Genomic DNA, 20,427 nt, shown 5'->3' with positions numbered 1-20,427 from the left:
AATCCAAGCTGACTTTAGTAAGTTCAGTTACAGTTTGTCTCTAATTTGGAGTTGTAAACGCATCTAATTCAATTTGTGTTTGTGTTTACTGGCCGCCAGTGTATATTGGTGATTACCATTACAGTGCCGTTGACCAAGGCACTACAAGGATGTCATTTGTAAATTGCGGTTTGGCATGTTTACTCCAACTGACTAAAACTCAGTCACAGTGTACTTCACGTTACTGCCCACAATCTGTCAGGAATACGAATATGTATTATGTACACGTAGTATGCCATGCAGAAAGTTTAGAAAAGAAGTACATACTGTCTGCTAAGTAGCCTATGTCATCCATTGACCGCATGAGTGTATACGCTTGAGTGTATAGCCTTTGCGCAATTGCGCATGGCGTGCAGGGAATTATTATCGTATGCCCTCTGAAAAAACCTAGAACACACCAATTGCCTTTTATTTTAGGAAATGGAGTAGGTGCAACCGTACAGAGTGTGTTCCACTGAGCAGTTCCAAGGTGTGAATGTTATTGTATGGATGAGTAGCAGACTGGTCCAGGTGTGAATGCTATTGTATGGATGAGTAGCAGACTGGTCCAGGTGTGAATGCTATTGTATGGATGAGTAGCAGACTGGTCCAGGTGTGAATGCTATTGTATGGATGAGTAGCAGACTGGTCCAGGTGTGAATGCTATTGTATGGATGAGTAGCAGACTGGTCCAGGTGTGAATGCTATTGTATGGATGAGTAGCAGACTGGTCCAGGTGTGAATGCTATTGTATGGATGAGTAGCAGACTGGTCCAGGTGTGAATGCTATTGTATGGAGTTGACGTTCGATACAGTGTATCAACATTACCAGCCGTAATTAGTGTGGTTGCCTATAGGCAAGCTGGCTATTGTTATTGCACTCCAGCGCTTAAAGCTGCTATAATAATATGTCAAAATTTGAATGTGGTGCAGCCACTCCAAGGAACAGCAATGTCCGTCCCTGGCTGGGGAGAAAAAGGCAATTAAAATGTTGACATATTTTTGCTTATAGCAGCTTTAAATTGTTGAAAATAATGTTTAAATCATTTAAAAGCCAGTGATTTGGAATTCTTTCCAAGATATTTGTGTGCTTTTGCCCTCATCTGACAGTATGCGGTGACATACCCGACTCAACTCTTCTAATTGAACAATATTCCTATAGAGATAGGCAACCACACTCTCAATGCTGCAGGATTGCATCTTTTTTATGTTACTCCAGCACATGCAAGTCCAAGGGAAGCCACGGGGCGCTGTTGGTATTCTGTGCATTCCGCACAGGCGTGCTTTCGGCGGGGAAAGATGGAGCCACAGACGAGTTGACAGATGCACTGTTTCCACACCTAAGCACAAAACGGCCGACAGCCGTGGACAGAAGAAGCTGTGCGCAGCTTATTTTTTCAGGTTTTTAGACAGCTGGTGGATGGAAATTAAGCTCCACCTCCGCGGACGACTGACACGGAGGAGAGCTTTTCCGGGAATCTGGCCGTCGCGCAAGTCGTCTGCGGAAGTGGAGCTTCTTTTCCATCCACCAGCTGTCTAAAAACCCGGAAAAAGAAGCTGCGCACAGCCGAGAACGTGCGGGTAGAGAGAACCCGCTGGTAGTGTTGCATTGCAGAGTCCAGTCTGCATGGTAACCGGAAGTAGTGCTGACGATTCTTGTGCAAATGTGCGCGATTCTCACACGATTCTAATTCCTTCCATGAACATATTTATTGTCTTTAGTCTGTAGTTGCTGAACATTACTCCATTCAAAATGTGGGCACCTGGAGCCAACTACTTTGGCTTTAAACGGACAACATCAAAGTGCTTGACTTAAACCTTTCTTAAAGTCTTGTAGCAAAAACTAACTCAAATTAATTGGAACTAGTGCTGCACGATTCTTGCACAAATTTAGAAATGAGATGAGGTGTCTGAAATCTCTGAATCTAGATCACAATCTTTTTTCGAGCACTACCGGAAAGCTCACCCCAAAAAATGGACCGCTCGCCCCCAGCGGTTCTTGTATTCTTGTATTTGTTTTACTGAGGTTAAGATTAGGAATAATTACGTTAGGTTTAGGCATAGTTTTATTGAGGTTATCGTTACATTTAGCAATACTGTACCTGGCGACCGAGGATTTGACCTGGGGCGAGTGTCCTTTTATTTGTCTGCATTAATTAACATTCATTTTCCCACCTGTCCAGCAAAAGATCCCAAACTCCTGAGTCCCACATAGTTAGACCCGCCGCTCGTGCTCAAGACCTACGGTCGCGTCCATGGTGTAGTTACCATTTAATAAATCTTATTCTAATTCACCTGGTTTTCAGTGAGTGGATATGCACACTTTATTGTGCTTTTCAATAGCCTAATAATTAAAATCAAATTGAATTGTGCACTTAAAATCAAAAGTCGAATCGAATCTTGAGTATGGCATCGATGCTTCTGTATTAGAGATAAATGGCTGGATGTGCGCAGTGCAGTGTCCATTGGAGTATTGCTGATATGTAACTTGATTCGGGGGGTTGTGTTTGGACTCTGAGTGGTCGTCATAGATACGGCGTCGGTGATACAGTGGCCTAGATTAGGGTTAGGCTAACTCTGCCATTTTGAGAGAGAGAGAGAGGGGGGGGTAGAGGGGAAGGAAGGAAGTTGGCAGAGAGAGGAGGAAGGTAGAGAGGGAGGGTGCATGTCATGAGTAGGGGATCATGGACAGGTGCAAGAGCTGTTAGCGGGGTCTTTCCTGGGTTGAACTGTGTTTGTGGGGACTGGACTGGTTGGTGTACGACAGTGTTGAATTTGTCGACTAAGACGGTAAAAATGTCTGTCGACTACCTACGAAAATGAAATAAAAAACTAAAAGCTAAGCTATGATGACTAAATATATGACTAAATATATGTACTGACAACAAATAAAAACTAAACTAAATGTAAGGGAGTGACTATAGTGGAAAAGAGATTGAGTAGAACTGAAAGACAAGTCATTTTATGTTTGGTTGTGCTCGATCTGAAAATAGCAGATCGTCACGGTATGAGCTTGTAGATCGGCTATTTTCAGCATGCAACAAGTGTAAAATCAGGCATTAAGGCCTGCCAAAATACATTTTAGTTGACTAAATCAATTGTAGATTTAGTTGAATAAAACCTTATGATATTTAGCCGACTAAGAGATGTGTTGTTGAACAGAAGGACTCAAACAGTAATTCACTTCCCATAGTGATATCTGGAGAAAACCCCTGGCAATGTGATTCGGCGTGTGCCACCGCATTGTTATTGGACTGAAGTCTCTCAACCAAGCAGCCATGTTGCCAGCCCTCCAGGCAACTATTAATTCACACTAGAAGGGTTGGGTTGGCACAGCAATAGCAAATAATCCATCCTCTACAATCTGGGAATAGTGGATAATTCAGGAGAACCAACTGTCCAATCTTTGTCCAAATTTTTATAAATACTTAACTTGACCAATAACATAAGAAGATACATCATCTCTTCTGAAGTTTCACTTCTACTTTTACCAGTCCACGAGACACTACAGGCTTTTGTGGCTGTACATGTTGCTTGCTTCTGTTTTGTGAGGTCATGCACATAGCAGCAGGAGCTGCGTTTGGTCTGATTTGAAGGGACAACCATGCCCTTAATAAACAACAACACACTGTCTGTACTGTATCTTTCCTAGCCCAGTGAAGTGCACGCAATTGTTTTGTCTGTTAACAGACTGAACTTAACAGACATCACAACATTTAGACAAATAACTAACATTTGGAGGATGCTATACACAATTACACATAATCACTGGGTTGATGTTGACAAGACGAGGTGTATTTCGTCACTTGTGAAGAATTTGGCCGAATCATTAGTTTTTTAGCTGACGAGAGAGAGGCAAGCCCTGCCTGGGATATCCTGCTCTAAAGATATCAGCAGGAAATATGACACCCAGCTCTCTCTCCTTCCCTTGGGCTCTCTCCTTCCCTCCCCCATTCCCGGCCGCGCTCTCATCTGTTTCTTTCTCCTGTCATACGGAACATTTCCAATATGACTCTACTCTGAAGTTCTTCTCCCTTTCCTTTTGGCTTTTCCCTAAAGGGGACCACCACAGCGAAACTGCCTCCATCTCACCCTGTCCTCTGCCTTCTCTTCTCTCACACCAACTAACTTCATGTCCTCTTTCACTACATCCATAAATCTTCTCTTTGGTCTTCCTCTAGGCCTCTTGCCTGGCAGTTCCAACCTCAACATCCTTCTACCGAATAGTACCGATATACTCACTATCCCTCCTAGTCCAAACCATCTCCGTCTGGCCTCTCTGGCACTAACTACAAAACATCGGACACGCATGATGTACTCGTTCCTGATCCTATCCATCCTTGTTACTCCCAGAGAAAACCTTAACATTTTTTAGTCTCTGCTACCTCAAGCTCTGCTTCCTGTCTTTTCCTCAGTTGGAAAGGGGGGGGGGTGAGGAAAGAACAACAGTAGAGGACAGAAGCAGAGAGAGAGAGAGAGAGGCGCAACTAAGGCATACTGTAGCGTGAAATAGAGAGAAACTTATATTGTTAAGCATTCCCTTAACTCCACCAGCTGTGTATAATAGATAATTTAGATATGAGGAATGAAGTGTACTTTGGGGTGTATACGGTATGAATACCAACTGCTGTTGTCACATCTCAGTGTTGGCCTGGAACCCTGGATGCTGCCCAGAGACCAAGTGGAATATATATACAAACTTTATCAGGTGCCAGCCATATTGTTTTTGTGGTGCGTGTGTCGTGGAATTGACAAGGCAATTTGGTGTCGAGAGTCGAGACAACATTAAACATGGTGATGGTTAGCTTTAATGCAGTGGTTCTCAACCTGTGTGTCCGGCGGACCCTATGTGGTTCCCACTCCCCAGATGACACTGAAGTGACAATTTAAGAAGACCTACAAAAAGAAGACCATTACTGCATCAAAAGTAATCAACAAAACACTATAACACGAAGGAAAATTTGTGAAAATAGTTCCGCATCACATGGCCCGGGCCACGATTCGATTATTTTATATGTGACATTCTATAATAATTTATGTTTTGGTTATTTATTATAACATTATACACAACATAGTTGAGCCAGGGCTTAGAGACACCAGACCGATTTTGATGGCTGAAGAAGGCGAGTACATGGATTAACATTCTCCGTCGCTACGACTGATTTGATTCATTTGGATTCCATAGAATCCAGTGAGTCTTCTATGGAAGCATGTCATACATCGAAAGAAAAAATGTGCTAAAACATCATACATAATTGTGATAATTGTTCAGGGGCTCCTTTCACACAATACTGTAGCAGATCTACAAGCTCACGAGTCACGACGCATTGTGAGGTGGTAGATCTTCTAGTGCTATTTACTGAGCACGACACCGGCACGCAACTAAGTATAACTGAGGCTTTAACACATTCTGGGCGGGAACCCCTTTCGGTGTTTTAAGCATGATGTTATACATTTAGCTATTGAAAAATCTTGGAAATATGGCGCAAATCTTTGAATATATATATTCTTTCCGAGCGGGGGGGGGGGGGGGGGGGGGGGGTGGTGTCCCTGAAACAACATATTTTCACATGGGGGGTCGGCGGCCAATTACATATATTTTTGGGGGTACTTGACATGAAAATGTTTGAGAACGACTGACATAGAAACATAAGGTTTCTCAGAAAACTGTCAGGACTTAGAAGACATTTGTGGAATCGTCCTCGGGTCCAAATGACTTAAGACAGCAGGTCGGGCGTGAAGAGAGTGGGTGGCTGTGAGACCACGGAGGATACATTGAGACACTTTAATTATCAGCCTGTAGAAGCCAGAGTGAAGAAGTGATACTCTGTTCAGCTCCTCTAATGGAGGAGGAGGAGGGGTCACACAGACGCAGCTCTCTCATTATCCCTCTGTGTGTGTGTGTGTGTGTGTGTGTGTGCACGCTAGTTCTTATAGCTGAGAAAAGCCATCAGCACTGGCACCACAGCAGTTGCCTCATTAACCTTGCAGAACCGTTGCTTTTGTTGTACATTTTTGCATCGATGTTTGTGCTGTTGTACAAGTTGAGTGAGTGATATCAGCCGATGGGTTGAAAGACACATTTTCCAACCATTTTCGCCCCAAAAAAGGGTGTTTATTGTCAAGTTGGCTTTGTAAAATGTAAATAAATACTTCTATGGGAAAAATGAATGGGAAATTCTCCTGGGCCGCTCGTCGTTCTGAAAGGGGGCTGTACTGGACTGCGACGCTCTATTATCATTACAATCTTAGTGTTTTGCCAATTATTTAGGGGCCCACTTTCAATACCATCGCGGCCCACCCACGGCCTGCAGCCCACTGTTCTATGCTCTACTGAGGTGTACTTAATTACTTCACGTTGCATTGCTGTCCTATCCATATTTAATCGGTTCATCACTCAATCGTCTCTGTCGAGTGGAAACCTCATTTCTCAAACTGTTACTTTTCAGGACTCAAATACTGCAAAAGTTGCAGATCTACAAGCTCAAATCGCGTCACTTTGCAACCGCGTTTTGAGCTTGCAGATCTGTCTATGCACTGTAGTGTAGTATGATCAAATGGGGCATTCATTTACAACAAAAAAACACAGACGGCGACGAAATAAAAGCTCTTTTGGGAATAATTCTTGTCATACTGCAGCATGGGGGGCTAGTCAGAGCAGAGGGAGGATGATGATGAAAGCGAGAGATCACCTCATCTCTTTGCCTGACCCAGCAGAAGTGTGTGTGTGTGTGTGTGTGTGGGTGTGTGGGTGTGTGCGCACTGTGTGTGTGTGTGTGTGTGTGTGTGTGTGTGTTACATAAGCACACAGGTTTTGCGTGTCTGTGTATGTGTTATGCCTTGTCAGGGATTTGACTTCGGGCTGGATTATTTGCTATTAACTGAGACCTGCTGCTTACTTTGACTGACTGATGAGAAGGCTTTTACTTATCCCTTTTCCCCTTTATTATATATATATATATTATTTTTTTGACATGACAGTTTTAATTCTCTCGGCTCTCATGGGGAATTAAATTGAACGCAATGTGACTTTGAACTGAGTCTGAAGCTTATCTGAGTGCATGGGCATGTGTGGATATACATTCTAATACAGTGTGGATATATATTCTAATACTGTGTGTGTGTGTGTGTGTGTGTGTGTGTGTGTGTGTGTGTGTGTGTGTGTGCGCGCGCGCGCATAAGTGTTTTGTATTTGCATAATTACCTACTAGGTGTACTGTATGGTGGATGTTCATAATGTGAATTATGTTACCTTTAATAATTAAAGTGTAATTTTATCCAATCTGTATGGTTATACAATCGGGTGGTTATATTTTGTCTCCCAAAATGAGACATTTAGATCGTGTCAAAGGTCATGTCTCACCTAGACACAGGATCTGACACAAAGTTTGACCTGGTGCTCAAGATTACATTTATCCCCTCAGCAAGCACTGCAGGCTCTATTAGCTCAATGGTGAAAATGTCAGCACAGAGTTCAAATCCGGGGTAGAAGAGGAAAGTTACATAGTATATCTTGTGTGAACATACTTTTCATATTTTGGGTCACCTAAATCTGTAGAAAGCGGAGCATTTACTGTACTGTATGTACACAGAAAGTTTCATGGTGCCTGTTAGATTTTAAAATATCCTATGTGACATTTTGGTGTCTCTTTTAACATTGTATTAGTCTTAAACCCTCTATACTAGTTAGTGCTGCACGACTCTAGCTAAAAAGTTAAATTAGATTTTCCTCCACAAGAATTTAAATGATGATTTTCACACGGTTCAATTTTCTTTCCATGAAAATATTTATTGTCTTTTAGTCTGTAGTTGCTGAACATTACTACATTCAAAATGTGGCACCTGGATCTAACTACTGTGGCTTTAAACGGACAACATCAAAGCTGGACTTAAACTTAAACTGCTCTTAAAGTCTCTCTCTTGTAGGAAAAACACAAGATGTGTGAGGTGACACACCAGTAGCCTATATATGCTGTTCATTTTGTATACCAGTCACACATTGACAAGTCTCACCACTGCTCAGGTGTTGTGCAGTTAGGCCCTTACACCGCATTGATAAATAAGGGCCTAAGACTCCAGTTAGCTTTATCGCCTGCTTTTCCACACACTCCGGGCTAGTGTACATGTACACGCAGACCTCAGGAAATGATAGGGAGCGCTGTTATTGTGGTGCACCTTTCCTGTGTACACATGTACACACACTCTGCCCCTCGCCCACAAGCACATTGGACATGACTTCCACCCACCCCACATTGTGTTAAAAACACACATACACACGCATCTCTCTCTTGTTATACAACAGGTAGTTCTGAGGAAGCAATCTGATTGGTTGAACTAGCTCTCCACCCGTGCTTCAAACGAGCATGATGGCACACCTAATCAAAACATGAAAAAGAGCTGTGCTGGGCAGTCCCCACAGGCTACTAGCTAAGCTAGGCGCTTGCACGGGACATTTTCGGTCGTAGTGGCTACATCTGTCATATCATCTGCGCTGCGTACGGAACTCGCCTATCGTCGAGTTCCTGCAGCAACACAGGCGTGCCATTAATGACGATAATGCACATCCTCTCATATAATATTGCTTAATTCAACCTTTTTTTCGAACACATACATAAATACACGCACACTCGCACAGCTGCACATAGCCAGTGTGTGTCAGAGGAAGTGTTTGTCTGCGTCTCACTCTGACTCACTGGTCCTCCATGGACTATTTCAAGCCTGAACTGAATAGCTAAAAAAAACACGCACACATGGAAACAGATTGTCGCGAATCAAATTTGAGTCACATTCCATTCCTTTATGTGAGATTTATATCTTGCGGTATTGATCATTTTACTTAAGTAAAACATGCGAGTAGCCTACTTCTTCCATCACTGCAGATTCATATGGGAGCTCTCAGCTCAAGCTCAACCAGCTCATTCCATCACATCACATCATGTGTGTAAATCTGCTTGCTTGGTCCTCGTAGCTGTCCTGTACGCAAAAGAGTGGCAGAAGTTCCCCGGGCCATGGTTCACCTAGTCAGAGCTGAGCCAGGGAAAGGGAAACAAAAAGTTGAAATGCGAGCGTTAGTATAAAGTACCTGCCCACCGCCGCTGAGGTTGTGGGTTTGAATCTACCGTGGTGCGTCCGGCTTTGTCGATGGTTTAGACCCGAACACAATTTGGCCCATGTTCGGGGGAGGGAGGCTGGGAAGGGAAGGGTGATATATGTCACTGTGCGTACTACCACAGGCCGGGGGTGGCACCGATCAGCAAATACTCCCAGTAGGACTCCTCACTGGCAGGTGAGTCTGCAGGATACAACAGCAGTGACAATACGGCAATGTGTTTGGGGAGTAATTAATTTATATAAACGACTAAAGTAAGGGTAAATATGGAGATAGGAGGTTTCCCACATGTATCTTGTATCATCTGCTCCACCCTACACTAACGGCTTCTCAGCTTTCCTACTGTGTGTGTGTGTGTGTGTGTGTGTGTGTGTGTGTGTGTGTGTGTGTGTGTGTTAATAAAGAAGAATACCTTTTTTTAAAGAATACTAAAAAGCACTCTCTGTTCATTTTTAAGCGAGGGCAGGATGACCTAGTCTTGTCTATTCAGTTGTAGCACAAATAAATGACCTGGAAAACATTATTGTGCTACAGTGGAGAGTGAGAGAGAGTCCTGTGGGGGAAAAGTTGGGAAAACGCGAAAGAAATGTTCCAACCGAGTCGAACGGACTCACAAAACTGAATGTTACCTCATATTGTAGACTTATAATGGTGACGTCAAGGAAATTCTAACTCTCTTTCTCTGTCTCTCTGTCTCTCTCTCCACCTGCAGCATCCTGTGCCGTCTGTGCCCAATTTCAAGCCATCCATGTCTGTACCAGACTGGCTGCTGGCCATTCAGAACTACATGAAGACTTTACAGTATCCTTTTACTCTCTCTATCCCTCTCGCACGCACACGCACACACACACACACACACACACACACACACACACACACACACACACACACGGGCACGTGCGCATGCTACCATGGCAACAGATGTGCTAAGCCGAGATGACAGGCGAGATGTCAGGTGAATTCCGTTGAGTTTTTACAGTCAACATTTCTTCAGAAAAAGTGTTTTGACGGGTGTCAACATTTACAAAGTAGAAACATTGCGTGTCTCTGCTTCTCACACTCACTGTCTGTATCTGCGACAGCAAACTGTTGTTTGTGCCTATATAGACAGACAGACAGACACTGCATAGATAATAGTTAAAGATATAGAATTAGACACATACAGAACATGCACACATACATAGATCATAGATGGGTAGATGCTATGATTACCCGATGACAGATTACCCTGCCATTGCGAACGCACAAGCTACTATAGTGTGTGCTTAGTGGTGGTCCCAAGCCGGGGTAATTGCGTCAGGAAAGGCATTCGGTGTAAAACGTTAATACAACGGTGAAGAATAAGGATGTAGAAATGTATGACTTGTACGTACTACGTAGATAAAATCCTGTAGTGTGTAGATAGATACTATAGATGGATATTTGTTGTATAAATATGTAGATGGGGGGTAGATGATGGATGGATGGATGGATGGAAAACAATATGCATCCGTCTGTAAATAATCCACAGGGACAAACTGTGGCGACTCAGAAGACAGAGAGAATGTGGGATTGTCCCTAACAATCTGTCACAGATACAACCACACAGGAACGCAGTTCTTTGAGATCAAGAAGAGTCGTCCTCTGTGTGGGTGAGTACAAACGGAGCCCAGCGGAAACGATTTGTAAGATAAATAAAACATAATTAGACGCAGCGGAGCTGATCTGTGTTTGATCCCATTGCTCAATTAACAGCTCTGAATTAATGACGAGATTAATTTATTCTTCTTCTTCTAATTCCTCCTCTTCACTCCTGTCCTCCTGCAGGTTGATGGAGACAGCAAGAGAGATGATCAGGGAGTCTCTGCCAATCAAATGCCTTGAAGCTGTCATCCTGGGAATGTATCCTTCACTGACACACACACACACACACACACACACACACACACACACACACACACACACACACACACACACACACACACACACACACAACTGGGCTGGGTTGGGCTGGAAGGCACCCTGGTGAGTGGAATCAGTTGAGACATGTTGTTGCAATCCCCTCCCCCCCAGAACCCAAAGACCCTTGTTGCTTGGCAGTCAAGGCCAGTTCAAAACATACCCACCTCCTGCTAGCCCAGCATTTCTAGCCAAAGGTCAAAGGGTGTTTTCTGCTGCTCTGAACTTTGGGTAACACCATATTACATGTCAGCCCAATTCGTCTGACGCACTTCTCTACCGTGACATGTAGTCGGTCTAGATAAAAGGAAAAAATGGTAGAGAAATGGATAGGATTATATAATGTAAAAGTTCTCTTTAAAGATAAAGATAGATAAAGGCTGTCTGTGTGTGTGTGTGTGTGTGTGTGTGTGTGTGTGTGTGTGTGTGTGTGTGTGTCAGAGTGGTGTCAGTTTTCATCCACTCTGTGGTTAAAAAGCTGATAGGCCCCAGCGAGAATTGAACTCGCGACCCCTGGTTTACAAGACCAGTGCTCTAACCACTGAGCTATGGGGCCCTGTGTGCTGTATCAGGTGTGTATCTACTGTCATCAATGCTTACAGTAGCTTATATTGTACCTGGTGTCAGCCAATAGAAGGGAGGGACCACACCCAAAGTCACATACCAGCCAGTGAACCATTGTTCCACTGCTGTTACCGTGTCACCCAGTTTACCCAGGAAGATGAGTCATTCATTTTCCTTCTCTGGCTGTAGTGGTAAACTGACACCATGCGCTAATTGATAGTGACAGTTTAGAGAGGGGAGGGGGAGAAGGGTTTGATTGGCATGCCATTCAACAAAGGTTGCACGCTCCAAACAACCAAACCTGCCTCCCCCTTAAAATAAAGAAATAAACGAGACACAGGCTGCCGCTGCACAGGCACTGATAATGGAGTGGATCTCTGACTTTGCATAGACGATAACATGGATTAAAGTTATCTTTTTTTTTTGATGGGCTAGCCCCTCCTATGTACAGCTTTTCGTATCCTATTGACAATGAAAGGAAAATTTACGTCATATGTAGACGAGCAAATCGGCTAACCAATCACATAAATTCAGTTGGCATCTTACATGATCATGGTGAAAAGATGAGTTTTTTTAAACATTGTATCATGGTTAAAAGATAATACCATAAGTTGACAAATGGATTCATGAAGTACACATTTTTTATTGGATGATGTACGACGACAAGAGCGCCCCTCACTTCACACAGGTGTGATTAAAAAAAACACACATAAGCCTCTGTCTGTACGTATGTCTGTAATCCACCTAACTCGTTCGCCTCTCCGACTTCAAATTTGACACACGTTCCACACCCCCACAGGGAGTGCAGTGCCTGGGCTCTGAAAAGGGCCCCTGGCCCCTGCCCAGGACTGATCACACCTGATCACCCCTACATCTCCATATATGGAGCTGGCCCGTTCCGACGTCACAATGATTTGGACTCCATATTTGGTCATGTCTGACCAAGAACTCCATATATGGAGTGACATAAAAGGGACACAGACATAACTGGGTGGGGCATTAATTTCCAACTTGCATTGTTCCCAATGGGCACCGCTCTAGTATCTGTAATTCTGAGAGTGTACTGTACACTCATTTGTACTCTCCCAGAGTTATGGGAGTCGCTGAAATTAAAACGTTTGAGAACCATAGAGGAGAGACAGTGGCGATATGTGTCTGCGTGTCTGCGTGTGTGTGTGTGTGTGACCACGTTCTGTGTGTGCAGAAGTGTCCAGAGACTGTCTGTCTGCTGCCCGTGGGGCCTTCACTTCATCTCTCTATCTCACACACACACACACACACGCACACACACACACACACACACACACACACACACACACAGAGTGCTGGAGTGGCAGAGGAGAGAAACATCCACACAGATTAGAGGAGGAGGAACTGGGAGGATTTGGAGAGAGATGAGCAGTGGAGGAGAGTGAATAATTAATTTGTTAACTCCATATAAACCTCTGTTGATATGGATCTGAAAGTGTTTTGTGCCAGGGACCCTCGGAAGAGAAGATTCATGTAAAAAACAAAAATGGCAGTCCGTGTCAGTGTGTCTTGTCTGTTTGTCTGTACGACTCTCTCTTTCTCTTTGCCTCTCGTCTTGTCCGCCTACATTTACTGTCTGGCTGTCTGCTTGCATTTCTGTTCGCTTTTATTTCACTTGTCTGCGGCTTTTCATTTTAAGTTAACTCTGACTCGAAGGCACGAGTTTTATTCATACTGACTAGTATAGCAAATCAATAAGCTGTTGGATGTGAAATCCCGGCCTCTAGCCCTTCTATAAGTCCCCCCTCTGTCCTGTCCTTTCCCCAGGCATTAATCATGATCATTCTAGTGTCACAGTAGCATTATTATTAGGGCACTACAGTATCTAGTAGTGAGGGTACTGTCCTGTTCATCAGCGTTAAAATGTAAACATAAAAATGGATATAACAGCCTGTGTGATGAAAACATGAAGCCATTTCACCCTCCACTAGTCTTTGCTCTATTGTAGTTAATATGATGATTCACTATATCAGTGTCAAGGACCAACAAATGCATTACACCACCATTGTTTTGTTAAGTTTAGTACAAACCTCTATTGTAACTGTCTATACTGTAGGTGAGGAGATACAGTAGCAGTGGAGAGAGTGAAACATTCTTATACATTCTCTTATTGGGCTAACTTCTACCAGTGAAATAATAGCCTAGTGAAATTAAACTGTTCCTCATTTTGCTGGGGGACCCCCTGGCAGTGGTGTAAAGTAACTATGTACATTTACAGTACAAACATTTCCGGGTCGAGACCCAAGAAAGAGATTAGACGTTTGCCCGGGACCCAAGCTAGTGAATGTGGATGTCTCAAGCTAGCCCAGCATTTGCTGTGCACGAGCTGCTAGCATGCGGCAGCACCATAGCCCGCCGCAGGCCTGTGAAACGTTGCGCGTCTTTCCAGATAACACTTGATAACACTGTGAATAGCCTTGCAGGATGGTGCAGGAGCAGATAGGACTATCATAGCCTTGTGTACGCTCAGATAAACCTGTCAGCGGGTGTAAGGTTGCTGTAGAATAGATAATGTTGTGAGAGCAGAGTCTGAGATTCTTTTGTTGTTCATTGAGGAGCTTTAAAAAAAAATCAATTTAGAGCAGAGTTAGATTAGAAGGCATGTGACCATATAAATTCAAATCCCCAGGCATCGCTACAGAGCGGCGGTTTGAACCGTTAACTAATTAGAGGTAGCCAGTTTGGTTCTCTGTAATAAGGTTGATGGTTTGAATCCTTGGAATGTTGTCGGTAAACTGATTACAACTCCATACAGTGCTAGTCTCACACAGTTCATTTAGCACTAATTATCAGGTCACAGGTGAACCACTTTCCAACCAGGCTTAACTGTCAGACTATCTGTATGATTTAGTGCAGCACTGAGAGTCCTGAAATGGTGCATTGTCATAGCGTTATATTCACCCATTTTAACACGTGTGTTCACACGGCGGAGGAAACCATGCAAGGCACTGACCTGCTCACTGGGAGCAGTTCAGCTCAGTGGATACTACAAACAGGAGTATCTGGGGATCGAACCGGCAGCAACCTTTCGATTCCCAAATTGTGTCTGGCACTCCACCTCCTGAGCCACTACCTCCCCCAGTATTTACGTCGCGGCGTAGAGAATGTTCAGTTAGCTTTCCCCTTTTGCAGTTGTTCTGTGATGGAGATCCTGTCAGAACATCTCGTGGCCCAATTCATGTCCTGGTGCACATGAGTTGAGAATGGTTTAGCTGCCGACCCATTCTCAACTCATGGTTAAAAGGAACTCCGACCTGAAATCTACAGCACGTTCCTGCTGTAGATGTTTAAGATGTTAATAATAATAATATCTGGGATTTATACAGCGCTTTTCACTACTACTAGTACTCGTACTACTACTAGTACTAGTAGGAAAATAAAATAAAAGATAAGAATTAAAAGTAAGTAAGTTGAAATCAAGTCAACTCGGGAAGGCTTGTCTAAACAAATGTGTTTTCAGTGCGGTTTTGAACATAGGGAGGGAGAGGGAGCATTTCTGATATGTTCAGGGAGTGCATTCCAGAGGGAGGGGGCAGCCATAGAGCAGGCCCTGTTGCCTTGTTGTTGTTAGTGTGGTCAACCAGACTAATATAGTAATTGCCCGACTTTATTTATTCCGTATAAACCTTTTGGGGTACCTGACTGTGACGTCTTGTGGGTCAATGTTTTTTGACCCAATTGCGGCATTAAACAAACTGCCCCGCCGATACGATGGTTCTGTACACAGTGGGGACCTCATGTTTTTGCTGCTACGATACATACGCATCAAACGGGGCATACGCAAAGTAACCACAGTATACCACTAATCAATTTACAAATTACGAGGCATTTCCTTTAATCCACATATACGTCACCATCGAAAACGTCACTCATGCGTATGACGTAATGACTACTTGATATGGCAGTGGTGTCAGATTACATACATGTATACATAGGGGCATTACCTTTAATCCTCCCGACACTAAAACATATTGTCATTACGTCACCATCGAAAACCAAGGCACTCGACAGAGTGACTACTTGTATCATCATCATACTGTACTTAGCGAGCCTGCTCGAGGGAAATTCCCAGAATTGCACATTTCTAGTTGTTGTTTTGGGAAACGGATATGAATGTAGCTTTTTGACCTGAGAGAAGAGTACTTAGCCTGCAGCTCCAGTAGCTATAGCTCTTGACGGTGGAGGAGGCAGCAGTGCAAGACCAACGGTGCAACAATGAACCCCATACAGTATATGAAAGTGATCCTCTGTGTTTGTCTCCTCTATCTAACAAAAACTTACATCATCCCATTCCTCACAAGTCTTTAAAATGTCAAATAGAATGTACCGTTTAAACTTACCCATTATAGTGTTTTTGGCTATTTGTGTGTACCTTCAAGTACAGACAGTGCTTTTATCCTCCCTTTCATTGTATTAAATGGATACTGTAAATATTCATATATTTCAGTTTGTTAAACTACCATGTGAGGAAAACAACACATTATTTAAAAAAATAAACGTTAATTATTGATAACAAAATCTGGCAACACTACATTCTATAGGCTGCTAACCGCTTGTTTTCATGTCAACCAGTGTGGCGGTCTTTGTCTCTTTGTAACTTAGCGATAACTTTCACTTCCCCAGGCATTTCCTGGTTACGGACTGTTTATGTGCTGTGTTTGTTTACAGCCTGGGGGTTTATTGTTTATACATTAGCATCCCCATTAGTAGGCACGTGAATGCCAGATGGTCCTCCTGGGGTCCCTACAACAAACAGTTTGTGCTTTACAGTCTCACTAATGGCTGAGATGAAACAAGTCGAGTCAAATTTAAATGACACATTTTGTATGATGGGAGTAGACTCCATGTGCAAAAGTGGCAAGCAATCAATGTGCATTTATATGGCTCTACATGTTCTCACTGTACAGCAATTTGAACACGATGTGGAAAGGAATATTGTCCTAGTTTTTGCCAAATCTTTGACAAATTGTCTTTGGATGTGAGACTCAAATCCTTGCTACTGAAGGTACCTGGCACAACATTTCGTTTGGATGGGGGTCGATCCGCGGCTAAATACAAATAATTTCCATGGTCCTTGAAGGTTGGTGAAGCACTGTGCTAGACCAGTGGTTCCCAAAGTGGGGCCCGGGGACCCCCAGGGGTCCTTGAGGGAGTTCCAGGGGGTCCCCAGCTAAATGATAGTTATAGGAACCAAATGGTTCCATTTGTACACTCTCAGAGTTAAATTAACATTGATTTTACAATATAAATTGGGGTCTCAGATAGGAATGCTGATGAGGGGATGCTGCACCTCTCCACTAAGCCTGAGAGGGAACACAATTAACTCTTGTCACCAATGTTGACAAATTCTCAGCTGAAACACTTACTGTATGATGAAACAATTATGATGACATGGTCAGAATAGGGACCCTATACTATAGGGTTGAACCCTATAGTATAGGGTTGAACCCTATAGTAGGGCCTATAGGGTTTAACTAGCCATGTTTTACCCTGCTGTAGGTTTTAACCTCAACTGGAAAACAAGCTACAGAATCAGCCTAGGGGTTCATGCTCCTTTTGGCCAGAAATCTTAACCAGCGTTGAACATCATTGTTCTCCTGATGGTAGTGGATTAATGTTATGGCATTTAACGTCCTTATCAAAGTGGTTTTAATGTGGGCTGGAGCAAGCCACCATTAGACTAAATTGAACTAAAACACACGTCATTATGTAAGCAGTCATGAATGTTAGTGTCACTGTCTGGAATGGACCGCAAACTCTCAGATTAGAATTAGGAGCTGGCTTAGTTGAGTGGCAGCTGGTTGTACTTTTAGCAGAAAGCTGGAAAGAATATGACTGAGGACAGATGCTACATTGTTGTTGTTCTCATGTGCTCTACTGCAGGGATTCTCAACGTTTTTGGCTGGGGACCCCGTATGCTTTGGCCATGTCTCGTGACTCCCGCCACGTCCCCCTCCCCACCTCCGATACAAATTGACCACTACAATAACCTTAATAATAGAGGAAATACATAATAAATACTGAAACCAGATATAATCATTAAGGAAAGTTTATGCAGGTACTATGTAAAATAATCTGGGGGCGCCCCAAAATTAATTGAAGACGCCCCGACCAGTCCCGACCCCCAGTCACTCATTTTAACCATATTTATACTTTGGCTAAAGACAAATCTACAAGCTTTTGCAAAGTGAGGCACTGTGAGTTTTTAGATTTAATTGATATATCCACCTTGGGAAACAGCGTTGTAAACAGCACCTCAGTGCTTTTTGCAGGGTTTCTATGGCAACCATTGCCGCACCCACCTGCTGAGAGAGAGAGAGAGAGAGAGAAACATGAGGTAACGTTCAGCTTTGTGAGTCGGTTCGACTCGACTCACTAGAGAAATTCCTAGAGAAATAGAGTTATCTGCCTCCAAATGTTCTGCATCAAAGTGTGCTCAGTTAATGGTCCATGGACACACACATTGTGATGGTCCTGCGGTTGTTTGTACTGCTGTGTTTTCATCAAATATTCACACGGGCCAGGCCAGGTCATCCAAGCTGTGGAGATGATGAACAGGTCCGCTGGCCAATGGCTGGGCTCCTCTGTGGGGAGAGTGAATCGCGATGGTTGGCTGGTGGTGACAAGCAGGCGAAGTGTGTGCTCGTGCATGTGTGTGCGCGTGCGACGTGCGTGAACAGCTTGTATTGGCTGCGGCGCTGCACGGAACACAAGGTTGAACAGATTGCTACACTTGGAGCAGCCACAGTGTCGAAGCACTGAAGGATAATTTACAGTATGTCGTACTCCATCACGCCACCGCCTCGCTCGCTGAAAACAACCCATCTCCAAGTGAGAAACGCCACCCATCCATCACCACTACCACTACAGCACTGCTACACATTCAACCCTACCACTATCACCACTACAGGCAGCACTGCTACACATTCAACCCTACCACTATCACCACTACAGGCAGCACTGCTACACATTCAACCCTACCACTATCACCACTACAGGCAGCACTGCTACACATTCAACCCTACCACTATCACCACTACAGGCAGCACTGCTACACATTCAATCCTGACCGTGTAAAAACATTCAGTGTGTCACTGACACGTTGTTATGGATCCATTTAATTTTTTTTGTTGCAATGCCTACATTTTGTTTTTAATTATGATGAAAACCTGCAAAACCTGTCAGTCCGTCCGTCCTTCCGTCATGCCTCGTGACACGCCACCATATATGGCCGTGACCTTGGATAACCACCATACATGGAGAAGACTGGATCATCACCTAGATCTGCATATGGAGCCGGCCAGCAACTCTACATCTGACCTCAAACCCTTAGATCTCTTTATATGGAGCTGACCTGTTCTGACATTACATAATATGTTGATCCTCCCCACCTGCCCTTCCTCTTCGATGTCTCCCTTTTGACTGATACCCGTCCATTCAAACTCTAGACGGGCCCACCCCATTGTCCAAATGTATTAAAATCTTTTGAAAACAGCCGATCTACAAGCTCACAACGCGTTGTGAGCTTGTAGATCGGATATAGATAGATAGATAGATGGATAAATGTACAATATTCTCCTACGAGATGTAATTGGAGAATTGGAAGATTGGAGGTATTCCAGTAAAGTAAAAAAACACCTCAAAACCTACCTTAAGTGCAGCACTTTCCACCACCGATTGGGGGTACACGACGTGCCCCCATTTGAGAAGCCCTGCCTTCCTTAACTGACCCTCCTCCAGCTACCTGACCAACGGCCTGACGTCGCTGGAGCGCTTCCCCATCAGCTTTAAGACACACTTCTCCGGCCACTGCTTCCACCACGTGGTGCTGGGCGTCTACTTCAACGGGCGCTACGGCGCGCTGGGCATGAGCCGGCGCGGAGACCTCATGGACAAGCCGCTCGTCCACCGCACCCTGGGGGAGCTGGTGGCCGAGTTCGAGAACTCCTACAAGAAGTACCAGCACACGCTGAAGAAGGTAGAGGCGGGTGTGTGTGTGTGTGTGTGTGTCTGTGTGTGTGTGTGTGTGTGTGTGTGTGTGGTGATGGAAGAAGTACTCACATCATTTTTTACTTAATGTACCCTATTGTGGAAATGGTCTGTATTGCAAGTTCGGTATTCAAAGTTTACTTGAGTGTAGTACAAAAGTGTTGGCATCAACATGTACAGTGAAGGTACCAAGACAAAAGTACTCCTTATGCAGAAGGTCCCGTTTCACGAGTTTTAAAATGTTTAGAAAATAGCAGACTCATCACCTGTGTGAGGCTGTAACTCTACGACGCATGACATGCCATGCAGGTGTTTCACCTGCAGTGACATCATTCTGTCTGCGGGGGCGCTACTGCAACTTGAGCATTTCCACAAGATGTATGAACTCCTCTCTCTCTCTCTCTCTCTCTCTCTCTCGGTTTATTGGCATGAGAAAACGTACGTTTACATTGCCAAAGCAGAAGTGGAACAAGACAATCAAATTAAAACAATGTATTTACAAATAAATATTGGATATAAAAAGGAATTAAATGAAGGTGTCTCTCTCTCTCTCTCTCTCTCTCTCTCTCTCTCCCACTCCAGGTGAAGATAGGCCTCTACGTGCCCCACGACCCTCATGTCTTCCAGCCAATCGAGTGGAAGCACCTGGTGTTGAACGCGGCGAGGCTAGGAGCCCAGGAGATGAGGAAAGAACTGGAGAAACACGGCCGAGACATGAGGATGAAGGCAAGCAGCACAAAACCCCACACACACACATGAGGATTACACCCCAACAACCA

General features: G+C 44.0%; 1 protein-coding gene across 1 annotated transcript in view; it reads left to right on the top strand.

The window, feature by feature from the left end:
* Positions 1 to 20,427, top strand: part of vash2 (vasohibin 2) — a 36,164-nt gene that overhangs the window by 2,212 nt on the left and 13,525 nt on the right. The window contains 5 exon segments of the mRNA XM_080790733.1: positions 9,840 to 9,928; positions 10,702 to 10,758; positions 10,934 to 11,008; positions 19,400 to 19,637; positions 20,231 to 20,374. Coding sequence (XP_080646859.1) covers positions 9,840 to 9,928; positions 10,702 to 10,758; positions 10,934 to 11,008; positions 19,400 to 19,637; positions 20,231 to 20,374 — 603 coding nt within the window.

The sequence above is a fragment of the Protomyctophum bolini genome (assembly GCF_963924005.1).
Source record: "Protomyctophum bolini genome assembly, chromosome: 19".
Lineage (NCBI taxonomy): Eukaryota > Metazoa > Chordata > Actinopteri > Myctophiformes > Myctophidae > Protomyctophum > Protomyctophum bolini.
This window is presented reverse-complemented; position numbering and strand designations above follow the sequence as displayed.